The following is a 23,581-nucleotide window of genomic DNA, read 5'->3' as shown; positions in this document are numbered from 1 at the left end:
TCTGCCTGGATTTTCTCTTTTCTCATTATTCTTCTTGTCGCGTGTAAAGAGCGTTTGGTTCGACCGCAGTGAGGGGGTAACCCCAGACATACTATATAACAAAGATGACGCATTACAAGCTGTGCCAATGGTTTGAAATGGGATACACTTCCTGACTCCTCAGTAGATCGGATTATATTTGCGTGCTTATTTTTTATTTTTTCTGTTAGTCAGCTACTGTAGGGCGTTCGCGACCTTAGCTGCCAGATCTCAGGAGAATGTGATGTCGAGACAGAAAAAGGTCTCGAACGAAGTATATTTTCTCCTGATTCGTCTGTCTGAAAATTACATTTCAGTGTCAGAAAGTTTAGAATAAAGTGAAATACTGCATAGAGATAAATGTGCGGATATCTTTTCTGTCATCTTTTGGACTCATTGATTCTTCCAGCGCCTTAGCAAAGATTAAGACAGGTGGAGTGGTTGTCATCCTGCAGTGTCAGAATGTTTGGAAGATATGTGGCTTTTGAAAAATGGGTCTAATATTTACTTAGAGGCGAAAGAATTAGTCTCACTTCTCCGAGTGGAGTTAATAGACTCAGGACATGCCGCTAGTCTCCTAAAGGGGCGGAACCAACGTGATACAGATACAGGAAACTGACTCTCAGTGCATCGTCCCCCTTCTGAACTGTCTCTGGTAACCCCCCAGCCAATAACAGCGCACATGGTGTGCAACCCGTTCAGGTCGTCGCTTTGTCACGTCCCTCAGTGTCTGATACTGAGGCACAACTCCCCCTTAAGCTCTGTCAGATACAATGCGGTCGTGTTTGACGGATGAGAACGGGTTGTGTGTTTTAATGTTTTATTTTAATGACCACCAGATATCTACCTGCTCCTCTGTCTCTCCTCTGCTGTGTGTCAGTATGAGTTTGGCCGAGAGGAGCACTGCAGCCACAGCGGACGGGATAAAGCCCGTGACCGCATTCATTAAAAATCATCTGACAACTCTTCACCTTCCTGCAGGGTTGTGCGGAGTTGTGTTCGTGTTTGTTTGTGTTTAAAGAAAAAAAAAAAAACAGCTGTGAAACAATCCGAAAATAATGTTTTATATCTCTGATTTGTTCTCACTAACGCCGCTCCCTCTCTTCATTCACCCTATAACCCGCTCCACCTTCGCTGCTCCTCTCTCCTCGCTCGTTGAGCCGAGAAGAACTGTTTCAGCACGGACTTTATAACAGCTCAGACTGAGATTGAACAAATGCCTGTTTTTTGTATAATAAGAGATAAGAGAGAGAGAGACAGACATACAGACAGACATACAGGCAGAGGAGACATAACAGACGATAAGGATGAAACACAAAACATGTGTGAGAAATACTGTAATAGGGTTCACAATGAGTGAATGGAAGTGTATGACAAAAACTGTGTTTGGTTCTCTGAATAGAAGCTCACCTCTCCCCAGACGCCGTAGTTCCACAGAGGACAGGGCCCAGAGTCGCAGCTCTTGGACTCGGCAGGTTTGACCCTCTCGTCGCAGTAGCTGTTGCTGCGTCCGTCAGCGTCCTGACAGACCACCACTCGCCTCTGGAAGCCTCCTGCACAGGTACTGGAACACTGCAGAGGTACAACACATACTTTATGAGTACAACAGTTTAATTATGAGTAATTAAACACAATTTCTTAGTTAGATGATCGGGATAGGGCGGATGGACATACTTTTTGTTTTGCCATGTATATACAGTGTTATTATTTCTTCACTGTGTTAAAGATAGGGTCGACGATGTTGGAAAGCATAATTTGAAAGTAGCATCGCCTCAGGAGCTCCGTCTAAACCCCCCCCAGCCCTTCCCTCGGGGCTCCTTCCAAGGCAACGCCCCCCCGACACACATACACATGCACGAGCACCGCCGCATCGTAACTACTTCACAGACACAGAGCGGAGAGAGGACGTCAACTCAACAACGCTACCTCATGACAAGTAACCGCGGCAGTGCTACTGCAGGGCTGACTTTTCTCTTCCATTCTCCAGGAAACATGCGGCGGCGATGCGCTTTGAGTTCAGGCCGGTGCACGCCAAGGGTAGAGTACGAGCAGGGAGGCAGGGAGGCCTCTGATTGGTTCTTTCCAAGCGGACCGCGAGGCAGTAATTGGTAGACGTTTTTACAGGATTACAGCAGCTACAGGTGACGGCTCTTTTCTGATCCTTTATCAGAGCTCATCAGTAATGGATCGCTGTCGGGGTATAAAGACCATTTCAACCAATAGAACAGATAGTGTAGACTGGAGAACATCGTCAACCCTGCCTTTAACTATTCTAAACGCAACCTTCACTTACTCATTTTCTTTCTGAAGCTTTTGACTGTATCCCACAGGTTTCAGCAGACATGGATGTGAGATCCTCAAAGTTTTCAGACAAAGCTTTTAAAGTATCGTTGACAAACAGGCCATGGGATACGGTTGAAAGCTCTAGAAAGCGCTAGCAGATAAGTTTATATATATATCATCTAACATATTATAAGGATTTTACAGATTCCACTGATTGATATCTGGTGGTTTCAGTGTTTACAAACCATAAAAATGCAAACACACACAATACACATGACGACCTGTTATGCTAACCGCATCTAACCGAGACCAAACTTCCTTCCAGAGATGGAAAACATCATTCGATGAAGGCCAATCTCAAAAATGCTGAACACCACAGCCTTGAGCAGAGCAGTAGGTACACTCTGCATCCAATTAAAATGACACATCCCCACTGTCAATGGGAGTGAGCACATTGAAAGCTCTCTCTATAGTATGTGAGGGAGGACAGCACAGAGTGAGCCTGACCAGCAGTGCTCCCAGTCAACTTCATTATGTGAGACTGAACAGTGTGCTGGGATGAATGCCTCTGCTGGGAACAATGTTTTTCTCTCATGGCTTTCAGAAAAACAACATAAAACCCCAACATGTCCTTCTAACAAACCTAAATCTGATATCTAAAATAGAGTTTCACAGTGAAAATAACCAGCTCTTTTGAAGGAGTAATAGCCATCTAATAACTGACTTGTGCTTATTAGGTGAAAAAAAAGAAAAACGGCAACATTAGGTGCAAAATGTTGTCAATTATTCTCTAGCAAGGAGCACATTTTCTCTTTAAAACAACACACTTCGCTCTGTTTGCATGAAACCGGGCATACCCTCAAGTGAAAGCACAAACACATGCAAATATGGGCACAAACTCAGGGTGAAAGAGCACATATATAACGGCTATAAATGTTTAGTCATGCCTTCGTGCATCCTACAAGTGGTTTATGGATGACATTGCTAGTAAGAATCACCAATTACTTTAACTCATGTGCTGCCTATGAATTGCTATTAAGGTTTATTTTGCACTGCTACCATATAAAGCCAAATATAGCTCTTTGCTCAAGTGTTTGCGGTAAGCTCTGTTCTGGGTACAAAAGGACAATTTCATGGCAAAACGAAACTACTACAAAACTACACACAGGAGGCCCAACACAAACTGCACTTATTTTGGCACAAGCATTCAAATCCTTTCTTGCAGACGTGAAAACACCAGATGTGGTTAAATGCAAAAACATTAACTTGAGTCTGACAAAAAAAAACATTGTGACTGTTTTTTTTTTGACAATTTGATTCAAGGCCGAGGACATTACGAGAATTAGGACCATTTGGGTTTGTTCGTGCCCAATCAGTTTCAGTCTAAGAATCAAGGCTCTACCGTGAGCTAGTCTAGAATTGTTCTTGGTTACACAGCCATAGAGTCCTGAACATCTATACATACCATATATATATATATATATATATACACACTCTTCAGTCCCTAGTATGCATTGCAATCTGTCCCTTGGTGCTGTTAGTAAAGTCCTTTACCATGTATGGCCCTCTGCCCTGGGAAATGGAAACATCTGCTACCTCCGAGTTCACAAGAATGTGTTTACAGACGGACACACACTTACGGATACATACTGCGTACCATACTGGCCATACATGAAATACATTCAATTCTTCATTGGACTTCTTATGAAACTTACATTTTCTTAGATCTTAATTAGTTTCCTGAACTTGACGAGTAAAATGATGCAAATTCTGACTTGGAATTTCTGAGATTATTCCAGCACAAGATAAACTCCTTCTGCACAGCCCCTAGAACCCTTAAAGATGACATGCTGAACATACTGCGCCCCAGGGTCCGGTCCTCCACTGGTTGTCTGCTGAGGGCACGTTCCAGCTGCTGTGCCCGGGATGGCGTCCTGGGTCCTGGGGATATCCGTAGGGCTGATCGTTGATCCGCTGACGGTGGTAGACGGAGGGGCAGGGCGCACCGGTACACTCCTGTTCTGGCGCCGGCTTCTCGTCCGGGTCGCAGAGAGACTGGTCCACTGGCTGGTGGTAGTTAGAGCAGACCACCTGCCTGGTGCTTCTCCCAGCGCCACAAGTCACTGAACACTGGAGACGGGGGAGATACAACCAATTCATATTTTCCTCTAATTCTGACACTCTTAGAGCTGATATCTCCCAAAGGTAGAAGTCTTGTTGAAGGTCTAGATGCAACTTTATGGTCTGCATTACTAGGAGAACTATGTACTGAACTGATGTGATAGCAGATTGCCTGCCATGTATTGCTTCATGATGTCAAACCTTGTGATGTGAAGCCCTGTGAGTCTGTAACTGTGGATACGACGGGAGAAGAGATCCACTAAATATGACATGAATTTAATGAACTTCAGACTTTGTCCTCTGAGAAATTGAATTTGGGCTTAAAGGGACTTAATTTCACATGAGCATATGATTAAAACATCGTGACAGTATCTGTAAATAAATCCCTGACTCCTTAACTGCCAGTTAAACAATCCCTCCGCCGGTCTTTTAGTCTCTTGCCATGCTGACATTCACAAATCAATACTTAACTGTCCAAGATCACAGCGGTACCAAATGCCCATTTTGTTTCGGGGGTGATTTTAACATTGTCAGGAAAATAAAGCTGAGTGATTACTGAGAGTCTCCGGGAGTGGAAAACATCTGTACTGATTGGACACACAGTGTTGGATGTTTGACTCACAGGAGACCAATCCCCGGCACGCCATTGGCCGCAGGGGCTGAAGCAGGCGGAGGTCTCCGGGGGCCGGGGCAGGTGGGCGCAGTGGGACTCGTCGGCGACTCCTCCCTGGGCGTCTCTGCAGCTGACGTAGCGCGCCCGCTTCCCCTTGCCGCAGGACACCGAGCACTAGGAGGACACGCAGATACGAGCAGAGATAAATATTTGTCTTATGTGGAATTTAAAAAAAAAGTTTGAATCGTGTGGTTTTCAAAGTGATGCCGTTGACTCTAAATGATCATGAGGTAGAGCGCAACTGTTTAGAAAATGCACCACAAAATTGACCGGTTGTAAACGCCATAAGCTGAGCCATACGATTTCTACAAACTGGCAGCCCACAATGGTAATGAGGGCATACTATATACTGTATACAATATATATCATGTATCTAAGGGTCTATAGTACCTGCAGTAGACATAGAATCACACAGATATTTTATAGTATAAAGTGACATTGGGAAGCTGCAATTATGTTCAATTTGAAGTTACCAAATGGCCCCTTGTTTCTTATAAAAGGATGCAAAAATAAATAAATCTGCTTTTCTAATGCTTTGATTTATACGTTTCTGAGCAGTGAGAAGATTTCTGATCTCTTCCTCTGAGTTGAAAAGATTTCTCAACACAATGCAAAAAGCCACATTCACAAAGTTGTAATTATCTTGTTATACGTCTCGTTTCCACACAGTTCTGTGTCCGTACATCCGTACCCTATACGTATTACACCCCCCTAGTGTTCAACGCAAGGAAATGCATCTCTTTACGGATGGATAGAAACACAACCGCAGATATCGAAGATAAGTCACTATATAGGTATAAAACTGTGTTTTTTACAACAGAGTATTAGGGCCACATTAAGGGGAAAATAAATCTGAGATTACGAGAATAAAGTCATACTATTTCAAGAAAAAAAAAGGCGGAATATTACAAGAATAAAGTCATAACTTTACGAGAAAAAAAGTAATTTCCTCCTCCACAAAAGAGGCAATCCCATCCGGTCTGTGTGGTTCTTTCTTCAGAATAAAAGCAGTTTCTTGCACCATCTTTTCAAGGTCCTGATACTGATGATAGTGTGCTGCTGATGAGCCAAAAGATGAAGTATTTCCTTATTTGTGAAACCTAAACTAAAGTATAACTTCACAAGATGCTCCACGTTCCTCATTTTCACACTATTTCCCCTCTAAAATAACACGTACAATTACTACTTTATAATATTACGACTTTTTTATCTTAAACTTCTGACCTTATTCTCATAATATTACGACTTTATTCTTGAAATCTCAGATTTAATACTCCGTCGTGGTTTTTACATCTATGAGTTACAGTCTGTATTTCGCTGTCACATTTATAACGTTACCTTTTTTCTAAGTGAAAAGTCCGACGGCATATTTATCTAAATTGGTAGCATGCTAGCTGTGTAACATAGAATGCATATAGTGGTTCATATGTCTTTTAACAAAATAGTTCACCAAATTTGCCATTGAACTTTTCACTTTAGAAAAAAATGTATAACTAGAGCTGCATTACATTCATCAGTTTAATAATTTGCTAATTCCGCAGTTAATATGCTAACTTCCTGTGGCACACAGTGAATACCGTCTGTCCGTCATCTGCTGCAAAAGTTATATATTTTTTCAACGTACTCGAGGCAAATTACGGAAGGAGGAGTTTCGCAAACACATCGGTGATCACGGAAGTTCCCATAGGAATGAATGAACTTGCGGTTGACTCGGATGATGATGATTCATCTTATTTTCTCTTATCTAAGAGAAACAATCTTGTCAAGCACAATTTGCATTAGGTTATTAAACCTGTTTCAAGGTAAATGGTGTTGATCTGATAAACACACCTGGGTTTAGGGTTGTTTGTTGGATTCTAGCGGATCCCTCCAGGTTATGCAATATTTTGCTTGTTTTGTAGAGGAGGATTTTTTTGCAGCTCAGTAATACTTCCTGTCATCATGTGTTCATGTTGTAAGAGATAACAGACCTTTCTTAGACTGTAATAGATACTGTAAGGCAACATGTTTTTCTTCACCTGGTGTCACAAATAAAAGGCGTTCATGATTTTCCTCTATAGCGTTGCTGGTGTCCTGAAATGACTCCCTGATCAACTTTCACCTGCTTAAACTCTATAGCTGCACCCCCCCGCTGTCTCAACGGGACATCATAGTAAATACTTCTAGGATGGATTCCTAATGCAATCAAATGGCTCCAGCTCAAACAGGCACGTTAATATCCCTCTCATATCAATGACGCTCTAAAGAGGATGGCAGTTCCGCTGCTCCAGGGGGGAGGGGGAGATGTATGCATGTGTATGTGCGTGTATGATGTGTGTGCGTGTGTCTGTGAGACCACACCGGCGCTGGCCTCTTTGACATGTGAGCTCACACCGACTCTCAGATTGACAGACGGGGTTCAATCTTAGAAACCGTAGACTCGTGTTTAGATGAAATCTGGTTTTCATTTGCGACGAGTAACAATGCAAACTATCAGAGAGACAGAGGGGCCTCTCAGCCCAGACAGTGGAGCCTGTGTGTGTGTGTGTGTGTGTGTGTGTGCGTGTGTGTGTGTGTGTCCGTATATGTGTGTGTAGATGCAGCGGGGGGTAAAAGAGACAATGCCAAAGAGGATTATGGTCCTGTACAGTATCTGAAGGAATGTTGGGATATACAGTAAAGTTTAATATGTCTGCCTCACGTCTGTAAGCACACATTTTGCATTCTTTGTCAAAGACAGAGGCAAATCTGATCATTTCCCTCAAACTACACACTCAGAAAGACGAACGAAACGGTGCTAGAGTTTGTTTACATTCAACGAAAACCGCATGGCTTTTGAATATTCTTTGGACTGTGTAAGGTAAAACCCACAGACTGTGACATGCTCCGAAAGACCCAATAAACCCAATTTGCTTCCTTACCGCAGTCCAGGATCCGTATCTCCACTGAGTCAGGAGTTGAGCGGAGTTGTCGGGACGAGGTGTGCTTTGTACCGGAGAAGCCCAGGGACACGCCGGCGTCTTACAGTCCTACAAAAACAAACATGCAAGTACAGTAGAAGGAGTCATTATTGTGAGACATGCATCACTACGTTGAAGAGACGGGAGTAAAAACACATTTCAGAGACTCGCTTGGATGCAAAGATCCAGGTTGAAGATGCCTCCAGCAGTAAAAAAAACCTTTCCTTTCATTGCTTACACAATGTCCGTCAATGTGCGGTGACCTAAATTCCAACAGCTGAGACGGACATCTCCTATCTGGAGCCTGAAAGGTCATCAGTTCAACACTCTTGATCTCCATCGTTGTGTCCATCAGTGTCTAAGAGCCCTTATGTAACACCCTTAAACCACTCAGGTGAAGTGTGCTGCAGCCTCATGGTCTGTGTCCACCTTGACACTGATTTGGGTCAAAGCAGAGCAGAACAGGCAAAACAGTTAAAGAAGTTGCTGACGTTGACCAGGTCACAGCTTTGGAGGTTTGTGGTGAAGGTCATACAGTATGCTTTTAGGAGCATCGCCGAAGAGTGACGATACTTTGCAGGTGAGCGGATCTGCTTTTAATCGATCAACAGATGATTGACCAGAGCTTGACATTAAACATGAAACAAGAGGCAATGAGTTGGCTCCACCCGTCTTCCTCGTCCTCTAAGCAAAAAGATTTATATTAACAACGGCTAAAATGCTCTGTGGCATGGTGGGCCTTTTGTAATGCACATTTTCTATATGTAAAATGTATGTTAAATATGCCATTGATAGAATGGTGTAAGGCATACTGAAAATAATGGACAGCTACAGGAAACATAATAGAGGGCACGAAAGGACTCTGGAACTTGATAACGGTGTCCCATTTTATTTTGTACTAGGATTTTTCTTTTTTACATTATTCTTGTTGTTCTATCTTGTCTGTACATATGTGTGCATGTATGTAGGGGTTTGTATGTACTGATCAAATGACTAAAATGACTGTGTGCAATGTGAAAGGGGTTGCTCGTAGTGATGAACTCACTGAGAACCAACAGTTCTGCTCAGCTCGGAGCATTTTAGCGTCTCATTGTTTTGGTTTTCCGGCCAACTTCACTGTCTGGTTCAGATCGACGGTTCTCATCATCATCTTTTCCAGCCGCAGCAGGCAGCTGTTTTCACTGATAAACCTACTGCGGTACGCTACCTGCTCAGTTAGCAACTAGCTGGTGAAAGTGGAGTACTTGTTGCAGCCAGATATTTCCCCCAGGAGTTACTGGAAACCACAAACAGGAGTAAAAGGAAATGTTGGAAGGAAATATAAAAGGAATGACTGAGGAACTAGCCTGTTGACTAATGTTGTGTTTACAGCTCGTATCGCTGCTCCCAAAGCAGCCAAAAACATCATCACTTATTGCTGCTTGGGCGCTATCTAGTAGGATTGATTTAAAGTTAAAATAGCCGATGTAACCTGAACCCCCTCGGTCAATGCTGAACTACATCTGGCATGTCTGGTCACTCATCTCTCTCATCTTCAACCTCTTATCCGGGTCGGGTCGCGGGGCCAACAGCTCCAGCAGGGGGATCCCAAACGTCCCTTTCCCGGGCCACATTAAGCAGCTCTGACTGGGGGATCCCGAGGCGTTCCCAGGCCAGTGTGGAGATATAATCTGTTGTATAATCTAAATGTTTCTCCTGGGTCTTCCCCTTCCGGCTCAGCTCTCTTTTCGTCACAACGGTGCAGTAAAGCGAATGCAATACCGCCCCCCCGCTGCTCCGATTCTCCGGCCAATCTCACGTTCCATTGTCCCCTCACTCGCGAACAAGACCTCGAGGTACTTGAGCTCCTTCACTTATGGTAAGGTCTGGTCTGACAGTTCTTTTATGTTAGCGGAGCATATTGTGAACTGTCCAGGAGGACCCTGCTTACAGTAAACTGCAACTTTCAATCGTATTGGACACATTAAATCCGGATGAAAATAGCCTTTAACCAATATACTCCTGGTAAAAAATCTGGGCAGTGAAATCTCCCTAAAATCCAACAATAATGTTGAGTGTTACGTCTTGTTTGCATCCTGACCTCAGATGATGTATATGACATCTGCATTCCATCCTGTACGCAGCAGTTAATGCTGTTGGTCTTTTTATGACTTGCATTTCATTTATTTACCCCCAAGAGTAAAATTCTGGGACAAATAAGGGTGAAAGTTAAATGTTTGAGAGTTCAGAGAGACAGTATGAGTTACTAGCAGTTTATGTTTTTTACCTGACTGTCTCGAGGCCTCGCCGCGGCGTTGCACTCTCTGTCGTCTACCGTGACACCGTAGGACCCCGACACACACCTAACAGCTCTCATCTGGTAGCCGTGGCCACAGGTCACCGCACACTGCAAGACAAAATCACACACACACATACATATATATAAACACAAGAAGAGGGAAGCCCAGTCAACCGCGAGCTATCTCAAACTCCATCTAAGTATGTCAAGGTTGATATCTTAGACGGGGCCTCATTCAAGATTCAGCTCAGCAGAGCCGGGGTCAGACTCTTGACATGCATGCATGCATACACACACATATATGGACACATGCGCTCACATACACACCCAGAATTTTAAAACTCGACCCTTTACCTAATTCTTAACTCACGTACGACTACATCCAGGTACAACGGGAGAGCAGAGGAAGTGCCACAGGATCGGTTTATTTGAGCAGCAAATTATAATTACACAGGCATTAACGAGCCCATATATTCCAGCTCTGTAAATACCTCTATCTGACTTCGTATAAACACGTGTGCGTGCGTGTGTGTGTGTGTGTGTGTGTGTGTGTGTTTGTGTGTGTGTGTGGAGGCATTAGATCTAAATGTATAAACTAAACTATGAATGGCCAAAGAAGCCCATTCATACATGTTTCATTCAATTTGTGCTTTACCCTAACAGGGCTGAATGTAGACAGAAACAGCTGGGAAGTTAGAAAATTGAATGCATAGGAAGGTGTGTGTGTGTGTGTGTGTGTGTGTGTGTGTGTGTGCACTGTGGGTCAGGTTTAGTCTGACAGGATATGAGGGCAAAGTGAAAGCACCACGAAGGAAATGGCAGCTGGAGTCAGAGCACACTCCTCCATAACGTGCCGGTATATCAGGTTACACGCACACACACTAACTTGAAATATACACCGTCACCGCTAAACACCACATTCTCTCTCTGTGACGACACACACACACACACACACACACAAACACACAGAGTAACAGATACGAGTCAAACTCCTAGACAGCGAGCCACACATGAAACCCATTTCCTCAGTCAAACACTGCGTTGAGTCGCCTCGCCCCGGTGTGATCTGTGTGTGTGTGTCTGCAGGAGGACTCACCGCTCCCCAGACGCCGACCTGCCAGGACGCACACTCGGGCAGCTCGCAGCTCCCCACGGCAGCAGGTTTGCCGGACGGGTCGCAGAGGTGCTCGCTCAGCTTTTCCTCCCCGGCCGCCACGCTGCAGGACACTTGTCGGTGTCTCATCCCCTTCCCACAAGTCACCAGGCACTGGGTGGGGAAGACGGGTGAGGGATGATGGTGGAAGAGGGAGAGGAAAAGTAATGAATGTGTGCATGTGGACATTCAAAATCAGACTTTCCCCCGTTATAAAATAGTTTCTATTCTAGCTGTTTATGCCATTGGGGGAGGACTTATTGTACGATATATGGACTTGACCTCTAATATGATCATAGAGCTACATCCTCCGAGACAGTGTCAATTAAACCGGTATATAAGCTTCATCAAGGTAGGATTTATTGCAGGGCTGTTATGTGGGGCTGCACTGAATGTGGTTGGTAACCAGCTGTAATAACTGATATTTGATGGTGATCTGGTCCAGCCCCTGTATCATGTTATACACCCTTGACTTTACTGGTGAACTCGATTAGTGCTGAGCTCTGCTGAAGGAAAGTTTGTTTGCTATTCAGTCCCCTTCTGAGGATGAATAAAGATGTATTCAAACCTTCTTACTGCTTTTATAAGTGTGTGTTTGTGTGTACTGTATTCATGCGCGTGCTGAGAGGTTCCCACCTCACTCCACTCGCTGACGGTCCACTTTGGACACGGCTGGTCGCTGCAGGTTTCGGTGACCAACCTCTGGTGTTCGTTGCACTCCCGGTCCACCAGCCGTCTGCCCAGGTTGTTCATACAGTACGACTCTCTGCTGCGGCTCCCGCGTCCACACGTCTTAGAGCACTGAGGACAAAGAATGCATTGAAGCCCACTTTATCATCATGTGTTCATCTGTGTTGCACTTTCTCCGATGATTTCTTCCTCGACTAAAGAAATACCTGAAATGTCAAACACTATGACTAATCGATTAATTGATTTAATCGACGGATCTGTAAAACTGAGTTTCTCCACAAAGAATCACACAAAAGCACCATTTTAAATCTGGTGTTTACCGGAGAGATGTGCTCATAAGTGTCTCGTAAATAAATCATTCAGCATGAACAAAGCTTAAAAAAACGAATAATCGATCGAAAGAAATCTTAGTTGACTCACAAAAAACAACCGATTAGTCGACTAATGGACTAAGAGGGTGCAGCCCTAGAAATTAGAGTGCAAATCAGAAATATTCTTCAAAATAATTTTGATGTCTCTGTCCAAAAATGATGTTTTGAAGGTGCAAAAATACATCAATTATGTACTGAAAGAAAAATAAATGCAGATAATATACAACATATATATTTTATTAGACATTAGAAATAATAAAATAATATAAAATTAAAAAACATATAAATATAAATAATAAAATAATATTGTATAATAACAATTAAATAATAATATAATAACAATTAAATAATAATATAATAACAATTAAATAATAATATAATAATAATTAAATAATAATAATAATAATAATAATGATGACGATGAAATAATAATAATAATAATAATGATTATGAAGTAATAATAATAATAATAAAAATAATAAAAATAATAATAATAATAATAAATTAATTAGAAATAATAATAATTAGAAATAACATATAAATAATTAGTAAATATGCCCCTTAATTGGAACAGAGTCTGACTTTTGTTTCCTTTCAATCACTCCTCTGATGTCTGTTTGTCCAGCATTAGTACTACAGTTCTTCCCGTGACTGTACCTGTGACCAGGCGCTGTACTGCCAGCTCTTCAGCAGACAGTCCCCGTGGCAGGGCTCTCTGGTCTGAGGTTTGGCGGCGTCTCCGCAGGCGCTGGCCTCCATCCTCTCGCTCTGTCTCTTCATCATGCTGTACTTCATACACTGAACGTCCAGGCTGCGGTAGCCCGGGCCACACTTAGCAGAGCATTCGCTCTTTCCGGCGACATGCCACCTGTGTGAGAGGAGGAGGAGGCGTAGAAATCAATGTTTGGCTGCGTCCGAGCTCTCTGTAGGGAACTTGTTTTGTGCATTAATGTGTACCTGACTTCACAGTCAGTGTTGCAGGGCTCAGCAACAGCAGCAGGACGAGGTAAATGTTCACAGCGTTGGTCCGATACCTCAAGGTGATCGCTCTTACGCACACATACCGCCTTTCGCCTTCGCTCACCTGCACACACACACACACACACACACACACACACACACACACACACACGGGGGGTTCAAATCAGATAACATCTGGCTCACAGTTAGCTTGCCAAAATATCACATTTCTTCACCTTTAACAAGTCTGACCAGCTTTCTGACATCCAGTCCTTCATCATACAGCCTTAGGGGTCCATGTCGGTCTTAGACTCCACAAATACATCTCTTCACTGGATCACACTGTGCCCTCTGACCCACTGGGAGCCTCACTAGCTCGCTTCTAAGAGGGAAATCTGAGGGGCTTAGCCGGGTTAAGGGGGCGAGGGGCGAAGGGGAAGGTGTCGGACGATGTGATTGGCCAGGGTCACATTGGGGTTGCCAGGAGGGGGATTTATGGAAGGAAGGGATGAATGAGTATGTTTTTAAAGTGATGCAAGAGAAATGCTAATCCTAATGTGCCCTGACACTTAGCTCCATGTCCATGTAATATGATTTCATGTAATAAGAGCTTGCTGCATTATGGTCCATATAAATTTCACACTTTTTGGTGGTTCATTTTTATAGTTTGTATCAAGAGTAGCTGTAAAAATTGCATGTCAGTTAAACCACACGGCTCTACAGCAATAAACCTTTACTCACAGGAACAGATATTCCAACTTGTGAAATAACTACGGGCCTAAAAGTTCATAAATGTGTATCATAACTGCTCCCAGATATTGTGTGCAACTGTAAAGCTTCACCGAAGCCAAAAGAGAAAATTCATAATTCTTCATGTGCGGAGATTTCTGAAGCCGAGCTGAGGTCTTACCCCGACAGATGCGGTTGCACTCGAGCCAGGAGCCCGAGGGATCCCACACAAACTGCTCCCTGTGTTCCTCGATGGGTATGTTGAAGGAGTAACGGACGTCTGGGTTGTAGAGGTTTCCCACACACAAGACCTGCGGAAACAATGGTGAGGAGGGGAGGGGAATGGCAAGGTCAAACTTCATAGTGCTTTTCTTATTTTGTCTAAGTCCTAACAGAGACGTCACCCTGTCAGACAGAGATGTAGCTCCATGTGTCGTTAGGTGAGAAACTCTTATAGGGAGAGACATAGAACTCAAGACTAAAGGAGGCAAAACAGAGTATAACAGGGCTGGGACGATTCAATATGTATTGGAATTAAGTATTGCGATTCGATATTTGGATTTATTGCGCTTTTTGATAACTTTTTGAACACTAGACCATGAAGGGAAAAAATGTAATCATACACTTTTAGGGACTTTCACTTTGAAAAATATCTAAATTATACAATAAAAATGTTTGATTTTCAGCATGTATGTAGTCAGAGATGTCCTGAAGTCAAATATATCAGGATCATTGTCAGGAATGATTTATTATCCAGCAACCCAAAAATCAAAGAATAAAGACATTTCCCTCACAGATGAGTGGTATTTTCTTTTTCATTTATAATGTTTTATACTTCTGGTGAATTTAATCCATCAGTCTGATTTCCATAGATGTATTTTGACTAACGTGTCTACTTCCGCTAACTTCCCCAGGTGGTCTCTAGCTCTCCCGTCAGCTCCGTTCTCTTTATCCATCCATGGTCAGCTCCATCGTTTGAATGCATTTAACATAATGTCAGTATCTGGGTGCTCTACAGTTGTAGCGTCGGCCCATTTGACCACGGAGACGAGAGTGACGGCCGGCTCCACTCCAATGTTACCGTGATACGATAACGTTTCCTGTCCGTGACAGAGTTAGCATGCAGCTTTAGCCATGATGTCTAATTCTGCTTTTCCTGTCAATGTGTGAAACCCAAAGTGTTTCCATCCTTTACTGGATGTGTAGTGTTTACCACGCTGGATTTAACATGGGAGGGTGCAGGTCGGATCCACGCTGACCCTCCAGCGTTTTCTGCTTTCTGAGGTTTGTTTTGGTTGACGGATACGGAACGGATATGACGTTACGTTACTCAGACTACAACAATAAAAGTGGTAACTTCCTTTTACCTCCGCATAGACTCAAATGAAGCAAATATATCAATTCTGGCACTTAAAACATCTATTTCAAAATCGTAAAAATAAGTTGTGATACATAGGTGGATTGATTTTTTTCCTTCACCCCTAGCAATTAAAAGCAAAGAAAGCTTCCTGATCTCATACCTGCAGAACGAGCTCCTCCTCGATGCGGTCGGTGCAGTTGATGCGCTCCACTTTAGTGTCCGAGCCGCTGTAGTCGATGACGGTTCCCTTGAAGGTGATTTCCCTTTTGAACATGGCCACCACGAAGTTCCCATTCAGGAGGGAGTTGGACTGGCTGTCTGATAATGCTGAAAGAAGAAACGGACACGAACCATAAACGGCACAGAACTTCACATGTGAAAGAATTCAGCGTAAGTGAAGGAATGTTTGGTTTCCTCAAATGAGTTTGGCTCTTCTTGCAGAATTGAGGTTTTTTTGGGAATGTTTATGAGATGTGGTGTTTATTATTTCAGGCTGTATGTTAAGTAAACAGTGTTTGAGTTGCCAAACTATTGTTCTGCAGAGCCATTGTCGCCGGGGAGGTATGTTGAAACACACTGGTGGCACTAAATTGCAGTTATTTGGAGTTCGACTGCGTGACTCTTCCTAATGACTGACATTGTAACGCAAACAAAGGATCTCCACTGACTGCAAATACAAACAAGTACATAAATGTGCACACACAAAGAACACACAGGAACACATGGATAAACACTCACACTTGGCAAACTAGCACATAAACCCCAAATGAACACAAACCTCCTCTCTCTCCAGGTTCCAGAAAACATGCAGTTAATTAGGATCTGAGAGTGCATGTCGAAACAATGCACGTGATTAAGTCTCTTGTTTACATCTGAGTCTACACATTGTTGGATGCCAGCTAGTTATCTTTAGCCCGAAGACGACTGTGGGGTCTGTGGAGTTCTGACAATCATCTACAGACTCTGGTTGTCATCATTGACGTTTTGCAGAAATGGAACAAATCAACAACAATGCCTTAAAAAATGTGCAGCCACACAGAGAGAAGATAAACATGTGAACATTTTAAAGCTTCCTTATGCTTGGTGCTGACCAAGGGGTTGCTTCTTCTGAAGCCTATTTTCAAGAAAAATTTACAACTTGAACAGTGGGAATAAATGAGTTAGCGTGACATGGTGGCACATTACAAGATGAGGTTTGTTCTCCGGTACACAAGCTGCCTTAAAAACTTGTATGATTTGAAAAGATGGGTCAAAAATAAAAGGAGAAACCAACATGAAGTGTCTTAAAAAGAAGCAGTCGATCCAATATCACCGGTGCAAAGTCCGACAGCAGAGTCTGACAGTCTGCCCCGCTCAGTCCTGGTTCTGGTTCTCTCGTACCTCCGTTCCCTCCAGCGGGCCCAGCAATATGGCCTGGGCCTCCAGCAGCAAAGCGTCAGTGTTGGCTCCCAGCGGGAAGCAGCGGAGCAACGAGGCAAAGCTCTGCTCCCACTGCTGCCGGGCGCAGAGCTCTCCATCTCCCGTCAGAGCTCGGACTGCAGGTCTAAGGCGGCAGCAAAGCCGGATCTCGGTCCGTCCGCAAATGGCTGGTCGCTGCCGAAGGCCCTGCTGGAGTCTTAGCTGAATGAGTTTCTGGTGGACCTGCGTCGTTTTGTCTGATTTTGTGGGGAATCAGACCCGATGACAAGCATTAACAATAACTATACAGAAATAGCCAACCTTCTTGCTGATGGTTTTAGAGTCATAGAGAGGCATCAGTATTAAATGAGACTGTTTCATAACCACTGAAAAGTTCCTCACAGTAACTTTAAGGAGCCACGACTTCAAAGGCCCAGTTCGTCATGAGCCGGTGGTCTTCTAAAAAAAAACAAAAAACGTCTACATACTTTATCAGCCGGAGTTACAAAACTGACAGGGCGTTGCAAATACCGACCACGTTTAATACCGGCAGCGCTCGCTCAATGTGTGGTTGTGGCACTCAGCAACAGCGGGAGTGGAGCCTTTCACAGCAGCATGGCAGCGAGACCCCGCCAGATGTGTTTTCTGACAATTTGACTTAAAACATCTTGAACCTGACTTGAACCATCTGAAAACGGGCGCCCGCCCTTACAACATACGCAAAGCTCCTTTTCTCTGTTTTTTTCTCTCTCTCTCTCTCTCTCTCTCTCTCTCTCTCTGTCTCTCTGTCTGTCTCTCTCTCACGTGCAAGCACACACACACACAGATAGAAACACACACACACTGTGAGCCCGGTGGGTCCATCTAACCCTATACCCCTATATCCACTTTCATGCGGCCTGGGCTCCACATGCCTCTAATTAGCACCTATTGCTGCCTCATTTATCTTTCTCCGGGGCTGACACTCCATTTGCTTTCCCAACCAAACCCCTCTTTGCCATGACCAGATGGACCAACGCCCCTCCACGCTTCCTCCATATACACTCAGTGCAAATGACAGTTTCCTTTCCTTTATGAAAACAGTTTGACAACAGTTTGGCCTATGTCTCCTCACCCGCCTTCACTAAAAGCCTGCCTCTACAGCTCCGGGTCACCAAGTCTGGGTGGTTTTATGGTCATGTTAGGGGATAATGGCATTGACCTATGAGTTGAGAACTGAAGGGGTGTAACGTATACATCTTATTAGGTTGGACTGCTTCCATTTTGGATTGATTCTCCCAAGAAAACCTGCAATTTGATATAGTGTTTCTTAAAACCACATCGTTGCGCTGACAAACACGCAGCACACTCACCGAGGTAGTTGTCGTCCTCCGGCTTCCCGGAGTAGCTGACCTGTTTGATGTCGATGTTGGTGGCTCCAGCCGGGATCCGCACCACTGTGTTGTAACCTGAAGACAAGAAGGAGAGACAGACACATTTTTAAAGAAGTCTCACACAGTAACAGCAGTGAGTGGTCCCACCTTGATTTTCATAATAGCTTCACTATGCTGCTCCAAACCCCCGTCAGGGAAGTCCGGTTCCAACCACCGGGGATTTAAATGTCACACTTGGAAAAATACAAAAAAAAAGGTCTAGTCCTCTCAAATAACCTGCAGGAGGCTTTGTTTTAGTCTCAGAGGCCCGACCGTGAAATGATATGTAATTATTCCCTGGACCTACCTTTGGCCTGTAATTACTACACCGGGGCCTGTTGTCCCATGATAAACTAACATACAAGACGAGGGAGCGCGAGGGAGAGAGAGCATGTGAAAGCCAAGACGCGACAACAAAGATGTGAGGATGGAGACTGAACAGAGCGGGCAGGCTACGAAATAAGCAAGATATAAAGAAAAAGGGACCAATTAGAGGAGAAAAGAATCTGATTCTTCTTGGGAGAAGTGCTGGGTATGAAAAGCTAAATGCTTTTTTTGGTACCGCTTGATAAGATTTGTACTCTCCTTTACAAATAAATTTGACCATCCAGTTTTGGATTTAAATCATAACTTTGGACAAGCAAATAAACTCAGTTGTGAAATCAAGTTTTTTCCAAATGCGGCTTTAACCAGAGTTAAGTCTTTTTTTTATCTTTTAATGATTTTGAAAAGGTAACGCATGCTTTTGTCACCACACGCCTCGATTATTGTAATGCACTTTACGTTGGTGTTAGCCGAGCCTCTCTGTCTCGCCTGCAGCTCGTTCAGAACGCGGCAGCTCGTCTTTTAACTGGTGCACGTAAACATGAGCACATCACCCCGATTCTGGCTTCTCTTCTCCGGCTCCCTGTGCCTTTTAGGATTGATTTAAATATTTTATTATTAGCATATAAATTGTTAAATGGGCAAGCTCCAACTGATCTCTCAGACCTTTTAAAACCTCATCTTTTGCAGTTGCAGCTCCAGAGCTCTGGATCGCTCTGGATCGCTCTGGAACGCTCTGCCTCCTGTTCGGCTGTCCACCACACTGCCTGTTTTTAAATCAAACCTCAAAACGCACATTTGTTCCTTGGCTTTTGGCTCGGCATGAGAGTTGACTATTTTAATCCTTTCTCCTTTCCTATTGGTCTTAACGCTTTTATTATTTTAATGTCCTGTTGGTCCTCTTAGTTGTTTTATTGTGTTGTTTTTATGTATAATTATACAGCACTTTGGTCAGCTTTTGTTGTTTTTAAATGTGCTTTATTAATAAATCTGGATTGGATTGGATCATTTTGCCAATTCTAGACTGCACTTTGTTTAAGCAAAGTTTAGACGTCATTCATTATTTGATAAGTTTAGCTTCTTTTATTAAATAAAATAAAGTTTTTACAAAAAATTCTATATATATGTATGTTCCAAGTAAGTACAAGTACGGTATTGAAAAAGTTTAAACATTTTGGTATAGCGTTGGGCACTAACACACAGTTATCATATCAGTATAAGTAAGTACGATTTCTAACAATACCAGTTACAGATTCTGCACAAAAAATAAACTCAAGATAAATAACAAATGTTACAGTTAAAAAAAGGAGCGAGCCGATGAGACACAACTCAAACACACAGTTGCTTTTTTAGCTGCTTTTTAATCAGTTCAGTAAGAACTAGTTCTTTTATGGCAACATTTTGATGATTACAGGGTGAGAAAGTTTCATCCATAACGTACTCATGATGAGCAGCTGTGTGGTGCAACCACAACTTTATACTTCTGGCTACTTAGTAAGTCCAGTAAACTCACTGGAGGTTCAAAGAGATTACCACGGGTGTGATAATGGTACTGCTGCGTACAGTTGGAGACTGTTAATATTCACTCAGTTCGTTCATTAGAAGAGTTCAGATGGAGAATTTGAACATTTGTTTGGTCAGAAGCCATCTGGCCTTCAAAATAAAATCAAAACCCTGAATGGCCTGAGAGGAAAGGTGTGGGTTGGTGTGATCTAATGGTTAGTCCGACACCTTGAGCCACTCGGGGGCAGCACTTGGTTTACATATCTTCCTCTCATCAGCCATGAAGATCTTTTCTCTCACACACACACACACGCGCACGCGCACACGCACACACACACACGCACACACACACACACACACACACACACAGACACAGTAACGGCATCACAAGCCATGTCAACCATGACTGAAAGATGTTTCCAGTTGAGGCCACACGGTGCAGGAACAGGAAGCTCCTACCACTACTATGCATATTCCTTCATGATAAACTCTTTTCACCACAACACCAAAACCTAAATACAATTCACGGTTACAGTTTTGTGTGTCATGTCAAATTCCCTCCCTAAACACTGGGGACAGGAGAGGCTCATAAAAAACAAACAGGGGCGTATGAACTTCAGAAACCGCCAACCCTCCCCCCCCCACACCCTTTCTGAGGAAACACGCTATCCACAAGCCATCAGAGGCCTCCGAGATCCCCCAGCTTAGCAACTGACCACACACACAATCCTCCGCCACCACAGAGTGACCCAGGGATGAACAGTAAACACACCACCCTGCATGGGGAAAGAAAAACACTACCGTGCTGAACGTAGGGAACGCTGAGGGTTTACCTCAAACATGCTTCCCTCTGCCACTAGCGAGACAGAGAGAGAAGATGATGTATTAATAGCCTGCAGAGGAAAATTAGAAGGCGTCACAAGCTCGCCCCGATGCAAGTTGTCAGACGATACCGACTGAGCTGATGACAAACATCTGCTTGTTTTGTTACACATTTAACCATTTGATGCTCTCAAGTGAAGACACCAGAACATATAGAACATGTAAGCGAGTCCACTTGTAAACCTCAGGCACAGCTTTAAGTCTTAACTTACTTGAAACTTGACAATTTAAAGAGATGGAAAGAGACCTCAGAGTGTCACGTTTTTATGTGTTATAATACTGGGAAAAATGAAAAGAAATAGTGGGTGCAGAATGTAATTATAAGGCATATGCACTAAAAGGATTTAGGTCTATAAAAACACCATTAAAGCTGCTACAACAGGGGTCAGCGACCTGCGGCTCCGGAGCCTCCGGAGCTCCTCTCCAGCGGCTCCCTGTGGATTTATAAAAATGGAAATGAATAACTGTTTTTAATTTACATTTTCATTTTTATTTATTATTGTTGTAGGTCTATGGTACGACGCTACGACGGAGTATTAGGGCCACATTGAGGAAAAAAAATTAATCTGAGATTTAGAGAATAAAGTCATAATATTATGAAGTAGTAATTTTACGTGTTATTTTCTTTTTTTCTCATAAAGAGACTCTATTCTTGTAATATTACGACTTTTTTTTCTTGTTAAATTATAACTTTATTCTCGTAATATTACGACTTTTTTCTCGTTAAGTTATGACTTTAGTCTCGTAATATTACGACTTTTTTCTCATAATATTCTGACTTTATTCTGTAAATCTCAGATGTTTTTTCCCTCAATGTGGCCCTAATACTCCGTAGTACATTGTCTCTTTGGTCCTCACTGCATTAGACTTATATACTATATACTTAGACTATAAACTGTGTTACCTTCATCACAATGATCACATGTTTTGCGGCTCCAGACAGATTTTTTATTTTTTTTTAAATGTCTCTTTAGATAGTAAAGGTTGCTGACCCCTGGACTACGAGGAACTTTTATTTTGTGTTGATTTTGGCGGTCCCTGTGGACAAAAGCGGTAATGTTTCCGAGCACCAGAGTCCCTTTAGAAAAACCTCTCATTTCACTGCAGCGGGTGACAACCTGGATGACTTTGTCTGATTTTGCCGGAATCGGACCCGGAGGTACCGATGAAAAGCATTAAGAATAATTATGATGGTCTTGTTTACTGATGTAGATCATGTAGAGGTGACAATATTAAATTGAGACTGTTTCATAACCAGTTAAAAGTTCCTCGCAGTAACTTGAATCTAAACATGTTTAAAGTTATTTTAAAAATGCTGTGTCATTTCAATGGTCAGCATTCAGGAACTTGGAAGACTTGCACCTTGACTTGCAGTTTGCTTATGAAGAGATATGACTTAACTTGGACGACATGAAGACAAAGATTGACAGAGAGAAAGCGAAGGAAAGAGACAAAAGTAGAGACTAAGAAATAGAGAGACATCAAACAGAAAAAGGACAAAAGGGTGAAAGACAGAGAGACAGGCTGAGACCCGGGAGCAGAGGGATATCCTGCCTGGGCTGCACTCCCACTCGTGCTCTCTTTCTTAAGGGTCAAGCCAAATTTCCAGCGCTGAGCTCAGCGCCTGGTTTGTCCAATACAACCCCTCATACCCCGTACCCCCCAACAGCCAACAGAGTGCAGAAAGAAAGCAGATGGATAGAGACGCTAAAGCTCAGCGCCAAACTAATGCGGAGTAAACATGACGGAGGCCACACCCAGGGCTTTTATGCTAATGTTTCTGCTGTTTTGCTGCCCAGACCCAAAAAGGATTGGATGCAATCAGCAGTTGGCTCACGCTGAGGCAGCGCATTAAGCAGGACAGTTCAAAGGGGTGATGTCAGGTTTGTGTTTGCTATCGAAAGACCTGACGGAGAGAGATGGCCTGTGTTAATCAGACTCTAAAGCTTTGGAGAAGATTGGTGCTCTGCATTTTTCCAAGTCTGGCTGAAGCACGTATTGTTTGCTGAAAATCAGACTTAATATGTTTAAACATAACCAGACATGACATCAGCACCTAATACACGCATGCAGCATGTCAGCCACATGGAACCAAGGTCTTTCTCAGCTCTTCTAGGTTTACATGCGCATCAGATATATCATAGTTCCTCTGCAGAAGCTGCTGACATACAGTATGTTTAATAGCAACACCTTTTCTGTGTGTGAACAGTCAGCTATAAGTGTACCGTACATGTAATCCGAGCAGCGCGACTCACCATACTGAGCATCGTTGAAGGTCCCTGCCAGGGTTTTACACGACGAGTTGTCGCCACCACACACTCCGCACTTGTCATTCCTGGCCTTCGAGTTAAGAACGTGGTCGCAGCCTGCTTGCTGGAGAGGCACAGATGAAGAGAAGACGGACATTTGTGATTTCGAGGGCAGTAATATAACATTATGTGCTTATGATGATAAGATTGAATGTCTTGAACTACACATTTATAAGCC

General features: G+C 43.3%; 1 protein-coding gene across 1 annotated transcript in view; it reads right to left on the bottom strand.

Annotated features, from left to right (window-relative positions):
• LOC141766947 (A disintegrin and metalloproteinase with thrombospondin motifs 20) overlaps positions 1 to 23,581 on the bottom strand; it is a 98,531-nt gene that overhangs the window by 29,042 nt on the left and 45,908 nt on the right. The window contains exons 15-27 of the mRNA XM_074634159.1: positions 23,350 to 23,467; positions 18,326 to 18,421; positions 15,736 to 15,902; positions 14,397 to 14,526; positions 13,484 to 13,610; positions 13,184 to 13,394; positions 12,102 to 12,266; positions 11,409 to 11,579; positions 10,301 to 10,420; positions 7,996 to 8,103; positions 5,045 to 5,209; positions 4,162 to 4,431; positions 1,429 to 1,590 (exon numbers count right to left, since the gene is read on the bottom strand). Of these exons, the coding sequence (XP_074490260.1) occupies positions 1,429 to 1,590; positions 4,162 to 4,431; positions 5,045 to 5,209; positions 7,996 to 8,103; positions 10,301 to 10,420; positions 11,409 to 11,579; positions 12,102 to 12,266; positions 13,184 to 13,394; positions 13,484 to 13,610; positions 14,397 to 14,526; positions 15,736 to 15,902; positions 18,326 to 18,421; positions 23,350 to 23,467 (2,010 nt within the window). The remainder of the gene's footprint in view (positions 1 to 1,428; positions 1,591 to 4,161; positions 4,432 to 5,044; positions 5,210 to 7,995; positions 8,104 to 10,300; positions 10,421 to 11,408; positions 11,580 to 12,101; positions 12,267 to 13,183; positions 13,395 to 13,483; positions 13,611 to 14,396; positions 14,527 to 15,735; positions 15,903 to 18,325; positions 18,422 to 23,349; positions 23,468 to 23,581) is intronic.

Source organism: Sebastes fasciatus, chromosome 4, assembly GCF_043250625.1.
Source record: "Sebastes fasciatus isolate fSebFas1 chromosome 4, fSebFas1.pri, whole genome shotgun sequence".
Classification (NCBI taxonomy): domain Eukaryota; kingdom Metazoa; phylum Chordata; class Actinopteri; order Perciformes; family Sebastidae; genus Sebastes; species Sebastes fasciatus.
This window is presented reverse-complemented; position numbering and strand designations above follow the sequence as displayed.